At 42.8% G+C, this 25961-nt stretch overlaps 1 protein-coding gene across 1 annotated transcript in view; it reads right to left on the minus strand.

The window, feature by feature from the left end:
* Window positions 1–15801: 15801 nt before the first annotated feature.
* The window catches only part of ZNF462 (zinc finger protein 462), a 95513-nt gene continuing 85353 nt past the window's right edge, over window positions 15802–25961 (minus strand). Inside the window, exons 11-13 of the mRNA XM_042782441.1 lie at window positions 21880–22012; window positions 17220–17343; window positions 15802–16009 (exon numbers count right to left, since the gene is read on the minus strand). Coding sequence (XP_042638375.1) covers window positions 15802–16009; window positions 17220–17343; window positions 21880–22012 — 465 coding nt within the window. The remainder of the gene's footprint in view (window positions 16010–17219; window positions 17344–21879; window positions 22013–25961) is intronic.

Consider the following 25961-nt stretch of genomic DNA (forward strand, 5'->3'; position numbering starts at 1 on the left):
GCAGTGCTGATGTTTAAACCAGGACAGTGACTGTATTTTCACTCTCTAGCCAGATTGAAAATTGATTTAAGACGATAAACAGAAAGCAGACATCTCCTCACTGCTGTTTCCAGCACCCGTGCCACGGATTCTGGGAAAGCTCTTTCTTGCTGGTGGCAAGGAGGAGGGGTGGGATCCAGGGTAACTGGGTAGAACTTTAGAAAATGTGTGAGACACCTCTGAACACCTGCAGAAAATTATTTCACAGAGCGATGCTTTTATTTCTAGAAGAACTATAGAGAACTGTCCTAAAAGAGAGAGAGAGAGACAAAGAGAAAGAGAGAGAGAGAGAGAGAGACATCTGTGAGGATGGCACCTGGTCAACTGACATTAAAGGACATGGGTGTTTCCTTGAGCCATTTGCACCACTGGAGGCCATGCCTCCTTTCAGAGTGTGACACTGATGTTCTTCTGCCTTACCTCTTGGTTAGTCTGTTGGTAGATATTTATTGAGCATCTTGAGATGGGCCAGGTGTGCTCAGAGGTGGAGGAACATAATGGGAGTCAGAGAGAGTCCCTGCCCCCCAGGAGCATTTATTCCACTCTGCAGCTCTCTTCTGGCCCAGACGATGCCTTAGCCTACTGGATTTTTACAGTAGATACTATTCTTCATTTTACAGATGAGAAAACCTAGGTATAGAAAAGCTAACTAACTCACCCAAAGACTTGAAGCTAATGCGGAGAGGGCCTGACACTCAAACCCAGCTCTACCTGATGCAAGAGCACATAACCAGTTAACCAGATGCTGTTGAGTCAACTCCAACTCTCAAGCAAGACTGCACTAGATGGGTGTCAGAATGGAAGAGTGCCCCACAGGGTTTTCAATGGCTGATTCCTCAGAAGCAGATTGCCAGGCCTTTCTTCCAAGGCTCTTCTGAGTGCACTCCAGCCTTCAACCTTTGGTTTCCAGCCGAGTGAGTGTTAACTGTTTAGTGTAAGCAAGATATCTTCTTTCTAAACACTTTTTGTCTGCAGAAACCAAGCCCTTTGCAGTTTAGTAGGTCTTAGCAAGAAAGAAGTCACTAGATGTCAATTCACTGGTGCCTACTTTGGGCTGGGGAGCTCTGGTGGCATAGTGCCTAAGGTATTTGACTGCTAACCAGAAGGCTGGCAGTTCAAACCCACTAGCCACTCCTCAGAAGGAAGACTGGGGAATCTACTTCCATAGAGATACCGCCTCGGAAACCTAAGGAGGGGTCGCTATGAGTCAAAATTGAGCATCTTGAGATGGGCTCGGAAACCCAAGGAGGGGTCGCTATGAGTCAAAATTGACTCAATGACAATGAGATTGGTTTGTTTTTGTTTTTACCTTGGGCTGAGCATGTCACAGTTTCTCTAATCTAATCATCTAATCTCATCTTCAGCCACTTTAAGGGAGGAGATCTCATTGTCCTTTCTTCACAGATGGGGAAACACAGTTCCAAGTTATTGAAGGGTTAACAAAAATGATAGTGACAATGATCATTAATATCAGTTGAGCACATACTATGTGAAAGGCGTTGTACTAAGTGCTCTACACATACTGTTTAATTTAATCCTCACAACACCTTTATGGAGCTCTGGTGGTGCAGTGCCTAAGGCATTTGACCGCTAACCAGAAGGTTGGCAGTTTAAACCCACCAGCCACTCCATGGAAGGAAGATGGGGCGATCTACTTCTGTAAAGATATACCACCTCGGAAACCCAAGGGGGTTGCTGAGTCGGAATCGACTGGATGGCAGTGCGTTTAGTGTTTTTGGTTTTAACAATTTTATGGTTGTTGTCAAATCAATTCCAGCTCATGGCCCCCTGTGTGGGGGCCATCATGACTAATTTTTCAGAAGCTGATTGCCAGACTTTTCTTTCTCATACCTTCGATTGAACTCCAATTGCCAACTTTTTGGTTGGCATCAGACAGCATTGAACACCAACCATTTACACCATGCCGGGACTCCATTGTGTGACTAGGCACTCTTATCCCTAATCACACAGATGGAGACACTGAGGCTGGAGCAGTTAGGTCAGTTACCCAAGGCCACACAGTAGGTGGAGGAGTCAGGATTTGAACTAAGGCAGTTGACTCCAAAGTCTCCAGTCTAACCAGAATTGCACTATATTTATCTACAGTCCACAGTCACAAAATGAAATTAAAGTGTGGTTCTGTTCATCTAATTCCAGCTCCCCTGCCCTCCCCCGGCCCCACTTTGCTCCAACGGTTTGGCATGTGGCTTATAATTAGGTACTGGCTGCCAAGTCCCTTCCCTGACCAAATCTGGGCCATGGTGACCACAGACCAGACCCACACAGATGCATAAGGCTCTTCTCTATTTGTCCGTCCATGGCCCCCTTCCGCTCCTGGCCTCCGCGACCTTTCCTTATGCAGCAGGTCCATTCCAGCAGCCTTCAGGTTGATGCCCTGTCAGGGACAAAAAGACAGACAAGGCTTTCCCGCTTGACAGGACACTGAGAGGCAGTGCTGGAGAGGTGTGGATGGGCCCAGGCCTGTAGCTGCAGTTCTCCCAGCAGCCCTCGGAGTCAGTTCTTTCAGCTTGAGGGAAAGGTCAGAATTTCAGTCTCGTGTTTTCACACATCTTAAATGGGTTTCAGAGGCTCTGGGCTGTCCCTGCTCCTCTCTCTAAACAATGTGGTTAAGCTGCTGTAGCTTTGCTAGAGGCTGCGTTCCTCCCGCGTTGTGATGTGGTTTTTGGAAGTCATGCATGCAGTTAGCTAAACCAAACTAAGCTGTCTCATTAAAGAGTGCAAACTCAAGAGAGAAATCTTGAATAGAAACAAGGCAAGTTTGCTTTCCACTCCTAATTCAAAAAGCCAGATAATTAAGGAGGTGGGGGAATGAAGTGTCCCTTCTGATTCTAAGAGCAGCCTCCCTCTTGGTCACTCCATTTCCTTGCCTTATTTGGGGCCGGTGGTGTTGGGGGTCTGGTGTTGTGAAGGAAGCCCTAGCAAAGATCTATTACCATGGACCCTCTTAGCAACCTTTTTCAGTCATACGGGAACTATAATAGTCAGTTCTTCTTTTCAGTGCTGTCCAATTACTCTTACTTCCATTCAGTTCTCTTGGCATGGCTCTCAGCAGCAGCTCTCTGCTACCCCACCCCCATCTCTCACTGGGGATCCCACCTCAAACACAAGGGTCATCACATGAACTCAGTTCCCCCTGGCATTGCCCTCCCACAAATGCACATTCAGAGCACTTTCTCTTTCCTGCTCACTTTGCTTTCCGGGGGGCACAGGGTTTCTCTTCATTTCCAAGGACAGCCAATCACTCTCCTGTGCCCTGGATCTCAGTTGCATGGAGTTGATTCTGATTTACGGCAACCCCATGGGTGTCAGAGTCGAACTGTGCTCCACAGGGTTTTTGACAGCTGATTTTTCAGAAGTAGATTGTCAGGCCTTTCTTCCAAAGTGCCTCTGAGTGGATTTGAACCGCCATCCTTTTGGTTAGCAGCTGAGCATGTTAACTGTTTGCATCACCTAGAGATTCCACCCTGGATCCCAATCCATCTTAGCTCCTCCAAGAGGTTTCCTGTTGGTCAGTCACTCTGCACCTTTAGTGGCTCCTTCCTTCCCAGTGTAGTAAACATGTTCAGATCACTTGGATTCCAAAAACAGTCTGTCCTCAACCCTGCCTTCTTGTGCTACCATTCCCACTCTTCCCTGCTTGTTCTCCACGGTAAGCATCTGGACACAGTCATCTCCTCTACTTGACACAGGCGTTTCCACTCCCCTCAACCAATGCGGGCTTCTGCTCGCTCCCACCACTCTGTGCAATCACCATTGATCTCTAATTATCAAACCCAGTGGACCTGCCCATGCCTTTCCTATGCACCTCTGGGCAAGACAGGAAGAGGATGGTCAAGGTGACCTCTCAAAAGGGAGCATTGCTGTTCAGATTCTCTGGTGTTTTCTAGAATTTCAGACAAAGACATTTCTCATTTACCACACTGCATATTTTTACTCAGATATCTAAAAAAGCAATATCGAGCCCCGAAAGAAAATGTAACATTGATGCCAAATCATACGAGAACTAACACTTGGTATCAACAGGAATATATTTGAATTTAAAAAGGCTAGCTGCATCTGACAGCAGTGTGTCTCAGCTACTTAAAGTCTGAATTGGGGTGGGGGGTGGGAAAAGCAGAGCATTTCATTATCCATCCATCCATCCGTCCACGTACTCCACAGACATTTATTGGGTCCTGTTTCAGGACGAGGCTCTGTTTATGGCATCTTGGAGACAAAGATGAATAGGAGGCAGAGAAGTATACAGTGTATGGTTATGCCCATGCACTCTGGCTGTTTGGGGCGCTCTAGCTTTTCTGAGCTGTAACCCTTCTCTGAAAATCAGCCAGTGCAAACTCTATGGATCACAATGGCCGATCCTCAGCCAATCACCAGGAGGGTGTGGGACCAGCCAGCATTTCCTCCAGCTGTTCATGGAGCCCCATGAGTTGGGGGCTGACACCACAGCAGTTAATAGCAAGGCTCTAATCTATAAGACAGGCTGGTAGCCACTTCATATACTTCTTACCAAAAACAAAAACTAAACCCACTGCCATTGAGTTGGTTCCGACTCATAGCAACCCCTCATTGGGTTTCCAAGGCAGTATCACTTCAGAACTAGATTGCCCAATCTTCCTTCCGAGGAGTGGCTGGTGGGTTTGAACCACCAGCTTTCTGGTTAGCAGTCAAATGCCTTAGGCACTAGGCGACCAGAACTCCTCCAATGCTTGTTAGGAGGATTAAATGAGACATTGCACATGAAATAGTTAGAACTGTCTCTGGGACATAAAGAGTCTTCAACAAATGTTTATTAAACAAGCATTAGGTGACAATTAGGGTGATAGTCCACATCATGTGACATGTGGATAGTCAAGAAAAGCTTTACATCAGAAGTGACAATTAGAATGAGTTTCAAAGAGTAGGCAGTTTCCATAGAGAAAAGGAGTTTATTTCAGGCAGAGGAAATGGCGTGTGCAAAGGCTGGATGTCTGGAAAGGGACTGGTATTTCCAGGAAATGATGAGCATGATAGTCCCAAGGTGTCTTGTGGTACTTATGTTGATATGGGCCCAGACGAAACTGGGTAAGACTTTGTTAAACTTAAATCTGACTGTGCCAGTGCCTGGCTTAAAATTCTGTATTGGGTCCACATCTCTTATAAGCAGCCTCACTTCTTTATGTCTAAACTTTCTGGCATGGCAATCAAGGTCCTCATGAACTTCCTTACAACTCTACTAGACTTGGAGCTCTGGTAGCATAGTGCCTAAAGCACTTGACTGCTAACCAGCAGACTGGCGGTTCACCAGCCACTCCTCGGAAGGAAGATGCGGCAATCTACTTCCGTAGTGATACTGCCTCAGAAACCCAAGGAGGGGTCGCTATGAGTCGGGTCCAACTCGACGGCACATAACAACAACAGACTTGGCTTATCCTCTCTTGGCATTTCTTGATCCAGCAACCCAACACCCCCTGCCATTTCCAGGATATCAGGCTCAGCATTTCCCAAGTCTCTTGTTGCATAAATATTTTTTTCTCTGTCTGGAACGTCCTCTCCCCATCCCTTTCTCTTCCTGGCAGACTCCCAACCCAATCATTTCAGAGACACTGCTCAATGTTCCAGCTTCTCCAGTGTCAAGCATTCTCCATCCCTAAAACCAATCCCTCCCTACTTCATTCTCTTTAATCACCTACCTTTTGTAAATGGGTTGTGTAAATCCCAAATGAAGTCAACATTGTCTATTTATTACAGGAGTATACCACCCACTTTGGCACCAGAGTTTTCAGTCAGGTCCTGGGTCTACACAAAACTAGTTAAGAATTCTTCTCTTTCTAATTAAGCAGACTTATGTGGAGACCAAGGAGCTCTGGTGGTTAAAGTATTCAACCGTCAACAAAAAGGTCAGTGGTTTGAAACCACTAGCCACTCTGCAGGAGAAAGATGAGGCAGTCTACTTTCATAAAGATTTACAGCCTTGGAAGCCCTGTGGGGCAGTTTTACTCTGTCCTACAAAGAGTCAGGATCAGCTCAGTGGCAGTGGGTACATTTGTTTTTACGTTGAAACTCACTGTCATCATGGACAAAGTTGAATGTAAAAGTCTAGCTTTTCAATGGTGGATATCCTGGCTACACTGAAATATCTAGGAATTTAAAAAAGCACATTAGAAGCATGGTTAAATATTATAATCTCCATTTTACAGGTAAGGACAGTAAGGTACAAAGGAGTTTAAGCAACTTGCCTTTGGTTATACAATTAATGATTCCATTAGCTTGGATTTGAATCCAGGTGGCTTGACTTTAGAACCTATATTTATGATTATACTATACATCATGTCCAAGAGTGCAATTATGTTGTTACCTCCATTCATTGGCTGGTGTTGATTCAAATTAATAATAACTTTTTGAAAATTAACTGTACCTCTGAGTACCAATTTTAGAAAAATTATCCACAAAGGAGGTGGTGAATGACGCTATAGGCAGGAAGATGTAGGCTACATCATTATTTACGTTATTGCAAAATTTAGAACATTATGAAAGTTCAATAACATTCAGGAGTAATAAATTATAGTTTTGTGCTCCTATGCAATGTTATATAGTTTTGAAAATTTTTAATTTAGTGGATTCTATAGCAACATGGAAAATATTTACACTATTAAATGAAAGTAGAAAATAATCCCTCAATGTGATGTTTATGGGGAGGGTCAGAGTGGCTTTATTTTGATGTCTCTTTTAAAGTGGTCACATTAATAATTTCAAACATAAATTCTTAAGGTAAATGCTTCTCCAACCCTTAAAACTCTGTCCATTGGCAAACTGTATACCATTTAATAGAAGAGAGAGACCCTTTGTGACACTAAGCTTTCTCCTTCAAGAGCTGGGACATGGCAATGGGCAAACAGTGGGTAAATACAAATAGCTGCAAAGGAAGAAATATAACCTATGGCGATTTTTGTTCACCTTCAGGCTGAAAACTCACTACATGTGAATAACTATTTCTTAAATGCTTCTCTATGTTTAGGTGCTCTGGTAGTGTAGCACTTAAAACATCTGACTGCTCACCAGAAGGCTGGCAGTTCAAACCCACCAGCCACTCCTCGGAAGGAAGATTGGGCAATCTACTTCTGTAGAGATACTGCCTCAGAAACCCAAGAAGGGGTTGCTATGAGTCGGATCTGACTCGAAAGCAGAAATGCCTAAATCAAATGTATGCTTTTCAAAGGACAAACACACTCACTATCAAAGCTATGTTTCCCTCAGGTTGCCAGCATCAACAAAGAGGCACAGTCAAAGCCTCACAACTGGAAGCTAATGGTTGAGACACGCATGTTCATTTTCAGCAGTGGACTCACTCCTCCAAACATTGCATCTCTATCCTCACTATTCATGAGCTGTCAGAGGCAAGGACCATTTCCGCCCTGTTTGTTGTTACTTCCCCAGCTCCTAGAATAGTGCCTACCACTCAATATTGCTAAAAAAAATATTGGTGAAGTGCACGAGTGATAGGACAACCATCCTGTGCTTTCCAAAGAGCAGAGGATTACTTATCTCCTCTACTGCTTCCAAAGGAACACTTTGGCCCATTCCTGATTCTGGCACAGCCTGCCAGTTCACACACTGTCCTTTCTGGGCATGTTGGTAGATAGATTTCCCACTTTCTAGCCAGCTTGTGAGTTGGTGGGGCCATGCCACCAGCTTTAGCCTATGGAGTGAAACTGGAAGGGATATGAGCTACTTCTGGGATGAGGCATTTGAATGGGTAAACCAGGGGTGGATTAAGGGATGTGAGGGCCCTAAACAGTGATAATCTGTGGTGCCCACTCCTCTGCTTACTCATGCATTCAAATGGGATTTGTGGGTTGTATGTATGTGGTGTGCGTGTCTTAGCTATCCATGATGTAACTTGTATCATATTAGCAATTGGATGCAAAAGTGGCATGTGCTGTTTTGGCGGAACGAGAGGAAATGGATAAAATTTTTAGTGGATACTATATGTCACATTTTCTACAAAATAATATTCTACATATTCCACAACAAAGAAAATGAGTTAGTGAACTTAGTTGTATCAACAATCAATGTAAAATTCTGTTGATCCCTCACAATGGAAAATTGACTTTCACCAATTTTGTTTCAAATGGCTCACACTTCAATTTTGATGCTTACTTCATAAAAATGCAATAATTATAAATGAACAAATGAAAAGATGTCATAAAATTTAACTATCAGAAAACAAATGTTACAACAAATTACTGTATTTTATATATATCTTTCATCTCTAACGTTGTAAGTAAAAGCATTTCTATTCTTTGCTCTTACAAATTCTTCAATGATTTTATCACAGTTAAGCTACTGAACATTGTCTACTTCCATACATAATAAGGATGAGTCGAGTCTTTCTTGAATCCTTGTACACTGATAGCTTTTGAGTCTTCTCAGGAATGAAGATGAGGATTCTGTTGTACAGTTTGTGATCATTAAAGTTAGGAATATGGGTAAAGCCACTTCAACATGGGGGAATATACATGGTATTTTATTTTCTATTGTGGAATCATACATGCCTACATGAGTAAAATTTGTCTTTCCTGAATCTGTAAACTTAGTTCTCACATAAGAATGAAAATGTTTAATTTCTTTATAAAGGTTTGTATTTAAATCACTGGGATCAATCTGCACTAATTTCTTGGATGCCTTCATGCGTTCTTCACCACATTGATTAAGAAGGAAAATCAGTTTGAAAGAACTTCTTCAATTTTTGCCCTTCTTTTTACGAAAGATTCAAGTATGTCAATGACAGCGTAGAATGTGGTTTTGTGAAATTGAAATTGATGGACCATTTCCATCATTTATTTGTTTCCTTCTAATGTTTCTGCAATGGTGAACTGCTTGATAATCAGTATTTGGCAGGATTTGTTTTGCTATGTTTTCAAATTCTTAAGTTATAGAAATACCCTGCTTATGACTGGTAGAGATCTGTGGCACATATTTAAATTTATTTGTAAATCTTGGAGAGCTTTACACATCTGGTAAAAATGCTGCAATGTATTATTACACATAACCAACAAAAATACATACTCAAGTATTCACATTTTGTTGTCAGTATTTTCAGCTTCTCTTTTGGTATCTCCTTTCTGTGCCTTGTCTTCAGCAATATTTTCTAAGGATCTAGAATCTGAGTGTACAATTCCAGGACTGCACTTGTTGCTACAGCATGCACTTCCCAACATGCATTAGAAAGACATTTTAATACTAAACCATTGCCTAAATATGTTTTAAGACGCACCACTGAGTATAAGTGGCAAAAAAAATGTGTAGAGTAACTGGAGTAGTAAAATAAATAAGTAAATAAATAAAATGCTTTTGGACAATGATCTACTGTGCTATGTCCTGTAAGATTAAGTGAATGCACAGAAAATGATATGAAAATGGCATATTCATTAAGTTCTAAAATTTTCTGTTGCATGTTTTTATGATACCCTGACATATTAGCAGCATTGTCATAGGACTGGCCTCTGCACTTAGAATAATCCGTTTTGCAAACTTCACACAAATAGTGAAGTATTTAATTTGCAACATTTTCCACTGGTATAACTTTTTAAGCTAGTAAATGTGATAAATCCCTCGACAAGTGTTCCATCTGTTGGAGCTACATATCTTAAAACAATACTTAGTTTATCTACATGAGAAAGATGAGGAATGGAATCTAAAGAAAACTGAAATATTGAGGTATACTTATTTCACTGAAAATAGTTGATCAGACTTCACAGGCTATTTCATACATATACGATGGGTTGCCCTTTCCTGTGTTACCATATTTTGAAATATGATCTACTCTAGAAATGGATCAAACTGAGCAACAAGTTCAAGTAAACTCCCAAAATTTCCATTTTGTGGAGTCTCAAACACTTCATTTCTTCCTCAAAGATAGTCCACATTGAGTGATTGTTACAATGACAGCAATGGTATGTTGCAAAACAGCTTTCTGCTACTGAAGTTTTTCATTAATTTGTTTCTAGCTCATGAGTTAAGCCAAAACTGTGTTCTGTTCAATATGACAATATACAATGTCTGCAAATTGACTGTTTTAATGTGTACCAATCATATTTGAGTTGCACTGATCCCTAGAACATCAAGAATTAAATGATTTAGGAGTGGACAGTTTGCAAACAAATATACAGAGCCAACTCATAGCGATGAGGGAGTAGCCACTCCCTCTTACAATTTTCACCATTAGTCTTGCACTTAGAAATATATTCCAGCTACACAATCTTGTTTACCATCCAGAAATTTTTAACACGAATTTTCAAATGGACCACTGTGATGTTAACAAGCACTTGGCCTTCTTCCAATCCAGTAATTTACATCTTTTGAAGAAAATTTATTCCACAAAGCAGGATCTGTATTCGTTATTTATGGAGTCTGCAGATGTGACAATTTCAGATTCTAAAGTAGTTTCACCTTCCACACCATTATTTATTCATTTATTTATACAGTAGCAAGGAATTGATGCAGAAAACGAAACCAATTCTGTTATATTCGTTTCACTTTTGGTAATTTCAGCACTGGTGATACTTAGTACAATGATCTGCAGCCATTAAACTCACACATTCAACAGAAATCTCTTCTGATTCATTATGTTTTAAAAAGGAAGTTAATTCTGGAATTGTCTTTAGGAATCTTTTTCATCTTCTGTGAGCTTTCATTTTTATGCTCCACTTAGTTGTTGCCATATCATTCTACCTGGATATAAAATTATGTCACACTTTAAATTTGATTCTACTGTACCAAATAAATAACTGAAAAGAAATAAAATTTATGAAATATTTGCGTGTAAATTTGGACATTAACACAAAAATTTGTATTTGAAAATTACTGTGTAAAAAAAGTTGATTTGGAACATGTAATTTTGTTCTGCAGGTCTGAGATAGTTAAAAAAAAACAAACAAAAAAGTACCTACAAGCTCTGGTAGCATAGTACCTAAGGCACTTGACCGCTAACCAGAAGGCTCAAACCCACCAGCCACTCCTAGGAAGGAAGGTTGGGCAATCTACTTCTGTAGTGATACTGCCTCGGAAACCCGAGGAGGGGTTGCTATGAGTCAGGGCCGACTTGATAGCACACAGTAACAAGAAGCTAATCAGAGATAATTTCATTTGTTATGTTTGTTTGCATCAAGTCCTTTGCCGACTCTCCGAGTTTTCCATCTTTACGTAATACTTAAAAACTTGCACACTCATTTTCCGTTCTGATGCTGTGTCTTCACAGTTCATTGGATGACTGTGGACACCAATAGGGGTGAGAGCAATTGCAAAGACCATGATACAAATACAAGGGTATGCTCCATCTGAAGATGTGTTTTGGTTTGCTTTGCACAGGACCAGCTGTCATGAGTCACATGATTATAATGCCACTGGCACGTTCTTATGTGGTCGATGAGAGAGAATTGAGTATGAGGTTACATCTATCAGTCCAAAATGAAAAGGAAAATGTCATCGTGTACATTTAGTGCCCTGTCAGTTCCCGTCAGCAAGCAGTGCTTGGTTTTCCTTGTGTCCTGTTTGGCATCTGTGGGTGCTTTGGACAACTGGTGCCCATTTTGTTGATGCCCTAAGCACATGCTTACTCTGTTTATTGGGTAATCTGTTCCTGGGGTAGACCACCTCCAAGCACTCAGCAATGCCCCTATGATTCATGTGTTGGAATGGCTGCATCCCCAAATAGGAGCCTGGACTCCTGAGCACCAATGAAAGAGAGCGGCCCTACTGTCATCGGAGATTTGTGTAAGAAATAAACAAACCATCATTGGGCTACAATTTCAGGGTTTGCCTTATTGGACTCCCTACCATGATGAATCAATTCAACAGCACCTAATCACTGTGACTAATACATCACTAAATTCCATCTCCTCTACATAACAATGTAGGAGTATGGATTAGGAATGAACTCACAGAAAACATTGTTCATTAAATATTTAATGGAGGTTGTGAAAAATCAGCAGATTTGCAATAATCAAGTCTATTATGTCATTTTTACTCCCTTTGAACAGAGATTTCTCAGCCTACATTCCCAGAAAGTCTCTGAAATACCTGATAATATGAAATTTTAAGATTATGATTCTTACTGACCCTTCTTTGCCTTGCCTACCAGGAAGCTCAGAGCCAAATGTGTGGCTTGTGCATGGTTTTGCAGCACACATATTTGTGGACTCTTCAGTCATCTATTTGTTGCTCAATCCTCATTTTCCCTTTGGCTCTCAATTTAATTTTACGCTTTTATCTAATTATGTTGTGTATATACTAGTGTTAATTCTCTTAAAAACTTTTCTTCAATGAAGGGAACAAGAGTGAGGAACAAGCTTTCACAGTGAGCTTTGAACACTGTTCTCCTAACACTGATGCAGACAGACACAGTATAAATCCACTCTGTATGTAACAATCCAAGCCGTTCAGTTGACTCTTCTGAGTTTTATGATGATTAATTTTTCCTTTGATTTATAACAAGGTAGCTCAAAGAATAAGTTTATGATGATAATTACTTGCATAGATGTACAGTAAGATAGTTTGTATTTAGGGTTTCATGAGACAAGTCTAGCAACATTATAAAGTAGATCTTCTCCAGTGGTTTGAGACTTTGTATACAGTTAGCTGAAAATTACTGTGTTTGTGGATTTATGGCCCCCAGATGAAGTTTATTCACTGGCATTTCTCCTGGAGCTTCCCACAGCACTCCAAGTCACATTTCTGATGGAAAATATTCCTTCTATAAAATTCCATCAGTTGGTGTTATTTATCTGATGCAGAAATACTAACATTTTTTAATCTCAGCTCACACCTTACCTGAGTTTTATGTTCACTTTCCTTACTAGTGTATAATCAATGCTTTGAAATATCTTGTGTATATGCACTGAAGGAGTCCTTGAGTGGCACAAACCATTAACATGCTCCACTGCTCACCAAGAGGCTGGGGGTTTCACCCAGAGACACTTCAGAAGAAAGGTGTGACAACCTACTCCCCCAAAACTCTTGCCAGTCAGAAGCCACTCAGTGGCAACTGGGTATGAATTGAAAAGCCATGCTAATTTTTTTCTCTATTTTCTATCTGTAGTCCTTTTTTATTAAATGATTTACAATAGATACACATAGACACATGTGAAAAAAATTCTTTATTAATTTCTCACATTTCATTACAAAATGTATGTTGCAAACAACTTGAATAACCTACTTGTGTTTTATTAATTTTTTTTTTCTTTTTTTCTTTTTTTTAACCCTTGGCTTCAAGGCCTCAGGATCTCCCTATCTTTTATCAAGTATCGGGAAACACTGATATAATTGGAGTCAATAGGTTATCATTTTCCTATTTATTTTCTTCTCTCAAGCTCTGAAAAAAAAAAAAAAGGCCCCCGGAAAAAATAAAAAAAAAAATGTTGTAAATTCTATGTCATTACAGTCAACAAAATTATAATAATGCATCCAAAATGTGCGGCCATGAAATATCAGGTATATGTTTTGAAAAAGAAAACAAAAAAATGACATTCTAGCCTTGTTAAAAGGATAATGGTCCCATATTTTTATTAACAGGTTAGCAAAACAAAATCCAATGGATTACAATATTTACATGTTATTTGAAAAATAAAGTAGTGATAAAAGCATGTCACAATTATTTTCTTTTTTCTTTCTTTGTTTTTTTCTTTTTTTTTCCCTCTCTCTCTCTCTCTCTCTTTTTTTTTTTTTCTTTTTTGGTAACTATTACAAACACCCAATCCAGGTATGGAACTGTTTAATACATTTGAAATGAGGCCAATTAAAAACAAATAAGGACACACAATGAATATTTGTCTAGATAGTTCACACCTTCCCCACTTTCTGGTTTCCACATGATGGCCCCATCCCTAAAAAAAAAAAATTAAATTAAAACAAACACCCTACAAATAAAAATTCTTAATCGCAAGAAAATAAAGGAAAAACATGCTTTTCAAGTAAGCACTTATTCCACAAATGCAACGTCTTTCCATGGATTTTCTTTGAAGCTGTGTGGGACACTGTCATCTCAGCAATCCCTTGCCCTTTCTGCCCTCCCCCCTCCCCTAACCCTTCCAAGTTAAAAAAACAAAACAAAACAAAACAAAACAGAAAAACAAAAACATGAAAACCAAAGGACTCACACCCACATACATACATACACATCCAAGTGCTCACACACACCTACTTCTAAAACCTAGGTTTCAAAGAAAAGTTCTTTTCTACTTTTGGAACGAAACCCTTTGTTCACAATCAGAACGTATTATATAGACTTAGATGTAGTCTAAGCTGCCCCCCTTGTGAACAAACTAGTATGGGGGAAACAGAGCAGCTGGCAGCTAGTTAAAAAAAAAAAAAAAAAAAAAAAGTAGTTCTCCAGGCTCCTTGTAGGATATCCTTATTTCTCATCCACTCTCACCAAAGGGATGGGATTCTAGCACATCCCATTTTCCCCCTAATAAATGGGAAAAACCCCAAAACACAATGCAAACAAAAACAGAACATTTTTAATTCACACACAAAAGCCAGCTCATCCTAACAAATTATTTGTGTGAGACGGATAATGGGATAATTTGACAAGCAACAAAAGGGTGACGAGGACCTCGTCTGGCCCACAAGCTGCATAGCTGTGCCGAAAGTTTGGTTCTTTAGTTAAATAATAATAATTAAAAAAAAAAAGTTAACGTCTTTTTTATTTGCATGTTTAAAATAAAAACATTCCTATTCACAAAAAAACCCCTAAATCTCCCTTGCCCCCAAATTAAAACAACAGTAACAACACACACACACGCACACACAAAAAAACCGATTTATATGAAAAACTGAATTGTGCTGTGTTTATAACACTCAAACCGATAGAAAAGAACATGTGCCAAACGAAACTGCACAATCACCTTAAAATTAGCTCACATGAATCTACCAAACTCTAAATTATAGCTGAACACTAATAAACAGCTTACCTGGAATAAAGGATGACAAGTCACAACAGTTAGCTAATAATTAAAGTCTGTTTCTTTTTTTTGTTTTGTTTTTTACTAAAATAATTTAAAAAATCACAGTATTTTAAGAAATAAAACCCACGTGGGGATTTTAAGCACAATTTGTGTTCCTTTCTTTAAAACTCTTTTTTTTTTTCCTCCTCCATTCACCATCTCGCCCAGCAGTTCTCTCTACATTTAGCGACGGTGACGACAGGTAGTACTGACAATGCAGAGAATTCCCTTGGTTAATTCTGAGGTACTAGGAAACAGGTGACTGTTTTATGCAAAGCAGTTTTTTTTGTTTTCTGTTTTTGTTTTTTCCCAAAGCGGCTGCAGTTAGGTCTTGAAAAAGCTTAAGGTATTAAAACTAGAAAAACGCACCGAAAGCTGTGCGTCAAAAGTTGTTCCCCTGTGAGAAGTCTTCTTCGGTCAGGGAGCATCTGCCCTCCACATCTGTCCAAGACCACCACAGAGGACGCCCTGTGCACGGGAGGTGCTTCCGTACTCCGCAACAAACGGGACTTCCAGGATGCAGATCCGGAAGAAAAGATGCTGCGATGGAAAAGGAGCCACATGTTCCAAACATTTAAATAACTTTAATTTACAGACTCATTCACAAAGGTACCAGTGCTTTGAAAATAGATTGTTCAGTCCTAAAAAGCAGCTTTGTTTCTGTCTTCTCTTTTCTGCCCCTCCCTTCTCAGTCCACGCTGGCCCACCCACCTTTTCATCACTGTTCAAGTAAGGTTTGATTAAGGACTTCACCAAACGCTTATTCGTTTTTGGCCTCTGCATTCTCCAGGAGAGATTTGTCGGCAGCTACCACACAGATGGTTACTGTTTCATTCTTGAGAGAAAAGTCTATCCCGATGGCCTCGTCATCTTCCTTTTCCTCTATGGATGGCATCTTGACACCGTCCTCCAAGCTTTCTTTTCCGTGAATTTCTTCTCTGCTCATCTGCTTGGTGTCATTCAAAGCCCTGGAAAAGAGCATTTATAGATGAGACAGGATGAGTATGCATTTCCTTCTGAACAAGAAAGACTCACGGGTCCTTATTCCCTGATGCTAAAAAGGCCTTGGGGTTTCCTCTGAACAGGGATTGCAGACACATCACTACACTCTGAGCCATTTCCCTTACTATGAAGCCTTTGCGTGGTATAAACAGGTAATGTGCTCAGTTGCCAGCCAACCGGCTGGAGAGTCTAGTTCACCCAGAGTGCCTCAGAAGAGAGGCCTGGAGACCCACTTCCAGAAAAAACTTGGGCTGACTCCCTCACACCTGTATGTTAAGCTGATGCATGTTAGGCTTCGATCATGTATGTCCTTGTAATGACCTGAAACTACAAAAACAACCATTATAATATGTTTGATTCTGCCCTGATTTACTTCTGGATTGACCAAGTCTTTCTACAGCACTCCTCCACTGGGCCGTGAGTATGAACAGCAAGAGCTGTCCCACTTCCACTCAGCAGTGGAACCCTGAAGCTTGGGGATTAAGGATATTTATTACAACTAAAAGAGAACCGAGGCACTGAAGAACCAAATCATGGAAACAAAACAACAAAAACCTCAAGATCGTGTCCGTATCTCGGGAAACTTAGCTATATTCTCTGAGGCCTAGATGCCCGAGATGTTCTCCTGAAAGGACCACCCCTACGTTCTTCCTGTGCCTTTTCAGAGCTGCTGCTATGCTCAAGGGTCTTATAAGGATTTTCACAGGTGTGCTTCCACCTACCTGGAAGGCAGGCAGAAGCTGGCTCTGGCCCCGAAGCAAGGCATTAAAGGCACCAAGAGGTGCTTGGCATTGTTCAAGGTTCCCCAGGGAACAAGTCAGTCAGAGGCAGGAACAGAAAGCCAGGTCTTCTGACCCCCAGTCCAGCGCTCTATCAGAGGAATGTTACGCTAATGAAAGCTGAAGGGACGCTGGCTGGAGATACCGCTCTGCTTCTACACGTGGGCTCCAGGGGGACGTGTCATTCATAAAGGTGATTTTTGACTTGTGGCTGGTGACCATGTGAGAAACCACCAGAAAAAGGACAGACCTGGTTCCTCCCAGTTGCCTCTCCTCCCACAGCCCAGAAAGACAGCACAGAGGGCAATAGGTGCTGTCGGAGGCACAGACAAAGAACCTGCTCGCCCCCCCCCCGCCCCCTCTGGGCAGAGGCGTTTTTGGGGGCAGCCCCACTTACATGCCGTGCCTCAGCACATGCCTTTCCCACTCGGAGCCCTGTGAAAACGCCCGTCCACAGAATTCACATGGAAAACGCTTCTCAGTGCTAACAGCAGCCCCACGGTCAGGAAACCTCATGAGATCTGTGAGAAGAAGCGGAAATGTTACCTGTGTGCTGTGGAAGCAGGAGGAACAGATCAGTCAGCAGTCATTAGGAAACCCTCTCCCGCGTTCACCAGTCAAGTCAGGCCAAAGTCCTTCCTAGATTCTGCACTTTCTCCTACCAACTCGTCTCCTAAGGGTGTTTCTTCAACAGCTCCTAAGAACGGTTCTGGTTTCTGCTCCTTACATCCTCATCTCTCCTCACTTCCTTAACTGCTTCCATTACACCACATTGCCATCTGTACTGTCCAAAGAGCTCCTTCTCCCCATTGCAAAGGTGCCTGTGCAGTGCCTCTACGACACCCGTCCCTTCCGTGCCTCACGATTCAGCACTTACCCATTTTCTACTCGACACAGGTTTTATCTTTATTCTTTAAAAAGAACACAGGCTGCTGGAAGGAGTGGACCAGGTTATATGCAGAAGACCTTGGTTTGGCCTCCTGCCAGGGACATCATAATCCACACCTCACAGGGCTGCCGTGAGCACTGAATGAGAGCTCCAAGCAAAGGAGCCAGCAGAAATGTGGATCTGGGACAACTGGAGCCTGGGAGAATTCCTGGCTTCCATGCAGGAGACCCCAGTTTCATTCCCAGCCAAGGCACCTCAAGCACGGCCACCTCTCATCTGTCCGTGGGAGTCTGTATGTTGCTGTGCCACTGAGCAGGCTGAAGGAGAACTTCCAGACTAAGATAGACCAGGAAGGAAAAGCTGGCGACCCGCTCTCAAAGATCAGCCAACCAAAAGCCTATGGATCATGACAGCCTGATCTACAGCTGACGGGGACGGCACAGGCTGGCCCGCGTTTCATTCTGTTGTGCATGGTGTCACCATGAGGTGGAGGCCAACTCGGTGACAGCAAACAGCAACATGGAAGCATGTCCCCAGCGAGCGAGGGACCTGGCCAGCTGCCCGCGTGGCCTTTGCAGTTGGTGGTGTCCATGGCGTGGGCTAGACAGACATTTCTGGACAGGTCTGCTGACAGTGTCAAACACTGACTGTAGTTGTTTTGTTTCCTCCGTGGTGCTGGGCACATGTCAGGGTTTGAGAAATGCGGACTGGCTGGCTACTCGTGTAAAGGCCACTCCTCCTGGCAGACTCCAAGACCGCAGCTTATACAGCCTTTCTGTTGTCCTGAGTCCCGAGCCCATATGTCTTTCATTAAACCACAGAGGCCAAATCTTTATGTGGGTAATAAACAGCAGGACCTAGACGGTTCATCCTGCAGCCACGTTGCAGGGAGGGCAGCGTGCAGTGAGGGACGTATCTGATCACTGTGCCTGTGCGTACAAGATACCACAGAAAGACGTCTCCTGTGTGAAACCCCCCCATCTCATAAAGCCTTCCCGACGTTAACAGCATAGGTGTTTCGGTGCTGCCTTAATCTTCAGCACAAAACGCTCTGTGAATGGGGCCAGTTTTAACAAAAGATGAAACATTTTCTCACAAATTAAGAAGATCACCCCACCAGCCATTAAAAATAATTGCACAGACTATCTTCCTTGATTCTTTTCATTGGAAATGAGACAGCACCATCTGCTCCGTGCATTAATTCCTTAGCAGGGATTATCTTGGGCAAGAAATCAACAGAATGCCTTCCTGACTCCTCCCCAACCGCATAATGAGAGGGGGTGGGGAGCACTGGGCTTGGCTTCAGTGTGATTTCTTCATGCCCGGCTTCTTCTCTTTAAAATGCCCTCCGAGCTTCCTCGGCAGGACCTGTAGTTTGTCCCCAGGGCAGCTGTCTCTCCAGCTCCCCGGTTTAGGATGGATGTTGGGAACCAGGTATTTCCAATGGAGAGGCCTGAGCAAAGTCTACACTGCCAAAGAGGGAGGCCGGCTGGGCCATGTGCTCCTCTGCCCTTAGGAAACATGAAACCAGTCATCTTGTCTTTCCAATGGCTCGTGCTAAGTTTCCTCCTCAGAGGAAGCCACTCATTACCTGTCACACATCAAATCACTCCCTGTCAGACCTGAGAACGCCGCCAAAGCCCGCTCTTACTCCTAGAAGACATGATGTCTGACACAAACAGCCTGAGGCTACTGTGTGCCGTTCCTTCTTCTTGGCTAGAACACACCTAGATGGGGGAAAACTGCTTCTAGGTCTATTCCGAGGCCATGGGACAAAGGAGGCTGTTCTTTCAAGGATCCCGAGGGGGCAGGGAAGGCTTGGGCTTGTAATCCCCATTAACATTACGGCAAGTTACTCATGTAAATTTCCACCTCTGAGGGAGGAATCCTTGCCTCCCCACCCCGAAGACTCTTTTTTTTCCATGTGGTTAAGGCCCATGAATGTGGACGCCACACTTTCCAGTGAGAAGCAGTCAGAGACCAGACAGTTCTTTCCAGTCAAACAGAGCTGGTCTGATGCCACAGTGCTGATGAGAGGAGGCAGCCCACAGGAGAAGGAAGTTTGCCTGGTGCCCCAGGCACCTCAATTGCCGCCATCTCCTTCTGAGTTTCTACGTGGTTTGGAGGTGTCACTGGGACCAGGGGTTCTTGCCTCTGCAGTGCTTATCACCTCCAGATCACGTATTCAGCTTTAGAGATGAAAAAGTCTTCATGTCCAACGAGGAGCCATTTATTTCCTGACAAGGAATGGCAGGGCACAGAGCATCTGAAGGGAAACGCAGCTCTGTACCCACTGTCAAAAGCATCATCTCCTAGCAAATTCTGGTAATGGTGCACAGGTGTTAAAAATTCATCACTAAGAAAATGGTGCTTGGGAAATGGTTAAGAAGAAGAGAAAGGGAAGCTACGCTTCTCAGATCACAGCCATTTTCCTTCTAAGAAGCGAACGAATGTGGCCCTGATTAGTAACGGTTGTAACTTCACAAGCAGCGTTGCTGGGTAGCGCTGGCAACCTCCAGGCAGACAACGTTACAGCTGTCTGGGTTTCAGGTTGACCAGTAGGCACGGGAGCCTGGAAGCACAAGCTCACCTTGCCTGGCAGTTCTTGCTGTCTCTCTAGGTCGGGGGTTCACGGGCCAAACTAGTCCCCCATTTGGCAAAGCCACCATCCCCTGCCTTGGCCTCATGGCTGGGGGTGGGGGGAGTGGGCATGAAGGCACCAAGGGAAGGAACAGGGAGAGCTTAGAAGGGAAAGAGATTTCTTTAGGTCTGGGGACTAATAGAACAGGGAAAACAAAAACATTTTGCAAAAAGAGATCAAAGAGTGAGGTCCCAAAGGCCTTCAAATCCACCTTCGCTCTTTCATGAAGGGCATTTGACTGCTCCAGGGGTTGGGAGACAGGTATGGAGAGTAAGAGAGGTCTTGGCTTTGGAGCCAGGAGATCTAGATCTACCGCCCCAGTGGACAAGCTCTTCAAGGACATACCACCACCTGCACTGCAGGGTTATCAGTTAGGACCAGCTGAGGGAGGTCATCTTGTCTCATTTCATGTTACCACAACCTTATGAAGTTGGTGGTATTATTGTTAGTTTATGGATGATGAAGGCACAAAGAGAAAAAATAATTCACCCAAAGTCATAAAGCTAATAAGTAGCAGAACCAGGAGCCAAACCCAAGCCAGCTAAGTATAGAGCCCTTTACAATATACCAGATTACATAAAGAAGGTCATATGAATGCCACCAGCACAGAGCCTGGTATGTAATGATGCCCCATCACAGCCAACTGGTATCACTCTTCTCATTGTGGGGGCATAGCTACCATGTTTATTTTTCACACTTATATTACCTACATGCTTTTGCTAAACTTGCAGATAACTAAGGTGATAGATCCCACTCTGTATTCTTATATGCACAGTTTGAGGATTTCTACAAAATCTCCTGCTGGACAATATAGAAAACCAACTGTAAAGCCTGCATGTTCACAATCAAGTACGTGTGTAAAACAGAAAACAGAACAAAACAAAAAAACACCTTTTCATTTTCAAATAATCACAGACTCACAGGAAGTTGCAAAACTAGTACAAGAGTGCCATGAAACCTTTCCCAGCGTGCCCTGGAAACACAGGTGAAGGACAGCTGTAGTCTCTTGCCCCTTGTATAAACCAGAAACAGAGCAGCAAGGGTGCTGAGAAGAGGACCAAGCAGAGAGAGACATGGAGAGGGCTCAGGGTGTTTGCACTCTCTCTGTAACCCCAGCAGCACAGATTTTACATAAGCTTTCAAGTGGAAGTTCATTATCATTCCTCGACAGCTTTACATTCTCATCAGTCTTGCTGTCTGCCTGCCCTTACTCTGAAGGTTCCCCAGACTCCAGTTTTCCTTATTAAAAAAAATACATATATATTAGCTGCCATATATATATTTTTTAACCAACACACATCTATAATTAGAGAGAAAATGTCTGTTTTCCTTAGAGTGTCTGTAACTGGTAATGGTTTCCAAAGACATTGCCTCTGCAGTGTTTCTTAAGTCAGTCTGTTCTGCTCCTTAACTAAGAAGGATCACTCCTTCTGCTGTTCCTACAACAGCCTCCTGCTTCCCTTCTGTCTTACCATGGACGTGCCTCTGGCTGCCATCTGGGACAAAGAGGGCAGAGAGGAGACTAACCTGTGTCTTCATCCTTGCTGTTCATTTCTTCCTCCTTGTCTTCATCCTCACTGCTGGAGCTCTCCATTTTTTCCTTCATCTGTTCCAGCTGATCCAAGTTAACCCGTCCAACCAGCTCAAAGTTCCGGCTGACCTGAAAAAGGCCCAAATAAATGATGGAATGATGGAATGAGGGATGAACCAACCACAGACTGAATGGGGTTCCCCTTGGTGGAGAGAACTTTCCAACATCACTTTCCTAGGACTGCTTTCAGAATCAGGATCAAACAACAATGGTACCTAAGAGACCCTTTTTCCACCGTTGACTCTTTCTGAGGTGGCTCTAACCTTTGTGCCCACATTGCACCATTTTCACTGGAACAGTCAACACTAGACCTTCTTTACCAAACTTGTTAAAAAAAAAAAAAAAAAACAAACACATGAGAAACAATCAGTAGGAGTCTCTGGGCACAAACAGGCACTCAGCTCACTAACTGAAAGGTTAGTGGTTTAAATTCATCCACAGGTGCCTTGAATAAAGGCTTGGCAGTCCAATTCTGAAAAATCAGCCCTTGCAAATGTTACGGAGCACAGTTACATCCTGACACACACGGGGTCGTCAAGAGTTGGAATCTACTCAACACTAACTGGTTTCACAATCATGAAGCCTGAGGTATAGGTAGGGGTCTGATAATGTTTCGAAGGTATAACTTTCATAAAGTACCCAAACTTCAAGTACTTCTGTAGGTAAAGGGGCTCTGTGAGCATCTAGGCCACTCGCAGCAGAGATCTCAACCTTCCTCATGACACCCTGCCACCTTGGAGGGTTGTGTCTCAGCATGAGTCAGATGACAACTATCTGATTCCTAACTCTAGTTTCAAATGGAAGGCAGTATTACTGCCAGTGTTACTACTACTTGGGAAACTGACAATCGACTATTTACCAAGGCTAGGATTATTTGTGAAAACTCTAGATAACCAACCCCTAACACCCACTGAAAGTGGTAACCATGGCTGATTTTTATTAATATAAAATGTAGTTAGAATAACGGGAGATCCAATTTTCTTTAAAATATCACAGAGAGGTCAGAAGGAAGATGGGGTAATCTGCTTCCATAGTGATACCTACACCACCTAGGAAACCCAAGGAGGGGTCGCTATGAGTCAGATTTGACTCCACAGCAGTGAGTTTGGTTTGGTTTGGTACCATCTCACGCATAAAATTATCAGGAATGGTAAGGCAGCACAGGACTCAAGCCAATGAAATGACTCAAGTCAATAGAGACTGCTGGCTAGGACTGTGCTCTCATTGGGGCTCAGACGGGAGGCAGACAAAGGTGCCCGAGTCCTGGTGTTGGCCTCCAGAGGCTCACAGGTGGGTGAGGAGGGAAGAGAGACATCATTAGTTAGAATCCAAGGCAGATTTCCAGAGCTGCTACAGCAGAGCCATCGAGTGTGATGAGGTCACAAGACAGGAAAGAGAGAATTTACAAGACACTTCCAAAATCTTCTGTGGGCCTGGACTGGAACAAAGATTTGCTGAGCACCACCAATTCCATATGCCTGGCAGATGGGAACACCATCATCAGCTGTGACAAATGTGAGAAAGAGACTCCGAGTACCAGGGCCAACAGGCTAAATAGTGTCCCAGCATCATGGAGGAGACAGATAGCATCAGAAAAGAGGGAAAAAACTCAGTGAAAAAGCTCTTTTAAAGGTGGAGATACAAGATTTTGATCTCTCTATTGTTATGAAATCAGCTGACATTGAGAACAACTCAACATGAGGGTAGAAAAGATGTTTTTGTTAATCTCAATGCTAAACATTCAGGGATATGGCAACTTCTTGTTTTGCTCATTAAAAAGTGCTAAAATTAATAGACTAAGAAGAGGAGGAGGAAGAAGAGGTCAGGTTTTAAGAGCCTTTATTTCTCTTTCCTTCCCTCTAGGAGTTCACAGTATGGTTTCCAAATGACTTTTGCTGTAGTACCATCCCAACTAGGGATTTATTTATCGTGCCTCACTCACAGATCTATGTCAAAACAGGTGCTCGGAAGTCAGACAGATCTGAGTTCAAGTTCAGAGCCTGACATTAACTGCTAGACTTTTGCACCAAGTTACTTAATATATAGGTCCTCAATGTCATCATTATTACTAATGATGGGTCAGCACAGCACGTGAAACACAACAGGACTCAAAAAATGTTCCTTTCTCTTTCCTCAGAATGTGACCTTTTCCAACTTTAATTTTGGAAACACTTATAATGAGCATTGTAAATGCATATTAAAGAAGTTAGGTTTAGCCACAAGTCTGTATTGTAACCAAACAGCATTTATGACCAACATTTAAATAGAAGTTTTCTGGGTTACTAGTTTGCCAAGACAAAAAACTAAAACCAAACCCACTGCCACTGAGTCAATTCCAACTCAAAATGACATTCATTGGGTTTCCGAGGCAATAAATCTACAGAAGTAGATTGTCCTGTTTCCTTCCGCAAGTAGCCGGTGGATTTGAACTGCCAATCTTCTGGTTAATAGTCAAATGCCTTAGGCACTATGCCACCAGAGCTCCTTCCTTAAAGCTCCAAGACAAGAGTACAAAATTCCAATCTGCCTAATTCTGAAATACGTACAAAGGAATCTGACCATCCTCCCCTCTCTTTCCCCTTATAGTAACCAGGGCAACTGAAGGTGTATGAAAGGAGCATGAGGGATGGGCAGGCACCAGGAAACTAAGATTATAAAACCACGGAAGCCAAAAAGGAATCCTCGAACATCTGCTTTGAACCAGTAATTTTCATTCACTCACTCATTCATCTCTTCACTCACTCACTCAACAAGGTCTCCCTGAGGGGCCTGCTTGGATGCCAGGCGCATGTTAGGTATGAAGTCCCAGCCCCTCAAGAAGCTCCCAGTGACAGAAGGAGGTCTGTCACCAAACCAAATGCTGTTTGGGATCCTCCTCCTGACTTTTTGGTTTATTTGTCTGTTTTCCCATTCTGGACTCTGCACATCCTCAGAACAAGGCATGGCCTTTTCACAATGTGATTCTCATACAGGGCTAACCCAGGACTGACTTAATGATTTCCTAAATCTTTACTATGCAATTACATTTTAAACTAAAAACTACTTACAGTGTTAGATTAGTACTGTGTTTGAAATCCCCAAACCAGCAATCCACGAGTAAACGCAGTACAGAAGGCTGGCCCCTCCTGCTTTCTGCGTCATCACCGTCTCTCGCCTGGATTCCTGCAAGGTCCCCTTCCTGCTGGTCTCCCAGCAGCTACTCTGATCCCTTATTTGATCTATTTTCCAGTATGGCCAGAGTGATTTTTTTTTTTCTTTCTTGTTTTAATCAGTAACATTAGAACAGTTTCAGGCAGAGCAATTTGGAAAAAAAAAAACAACCTCAATCTGTTTTAATCAGTCTCTGAGCACTTCAAGGGTAAAATCCAAATTCCTTTCAGCCCGACCTGGCCCGCTGTCATCCTATCATATCCCCCTTTCTCCTGACTCCGCCTTCCTCCACTACACTGAACTCAGTGAGGCTCCTGGCCTTGCCACGCTCTTGACATTGTGTCTGCACTGCACGGACCTCTCTCAAGCCTGCCTCCTTCACCCGAGGACTTCTGCACACAATTCGAGCCCTGGCTAATGTCACTTCATTTGGGAGATCTTCTCTAAATCCCTTCTTAGTTAAATATCCTTGCTCTGGCTTCCACAGTACCCCATATGCCCTTTTGTAACTCCTCCCACTTGGTAAGTAATTCTTTATGGTTTGGCCCTCTCCCCTACTGACCCTCAAACTCTGGGTATCAAATTCACAGCTGAATCTTCACTGAGACCCACCATGTCTAGAGTGGGGACTATTCTCACCTCTTGGCTACATGACTTTCTCATTTTAACTTAACACTTCTTCTTTCATATGTTGTTGTTATGTGCCGAGGAGTCAGACGCAACTCATAGCAACCCCTCCTTGGATTTCCGAGGAAGTATCACTACGGAAGTAGACTGCCCCATCTTCCTTCCGAGGAGTGGCTGGTGGGTTTGAACCTCCAGCCTTCTGGTTAGCAGTTGTGATAGTTGGAGCTGTGTGTCAACTTGG

Source organism: Orycteropus afer, unplaced genomic scaffold (genome assembly GCF_000298275.1).
Source record: "Orycteropus afer afer isolate SDZICR_OR568_19922 unplaced genomic scaffold, OryAfe1.0 scaffold00320, whole genome shotgun sequence".
Taxonomy (NCBI): Eukaryota; Metazoa; Chordata; class Mammalia; order Tubulidentata; family Orycteropodidae; genus Orycteropus; species Orycteropus afer.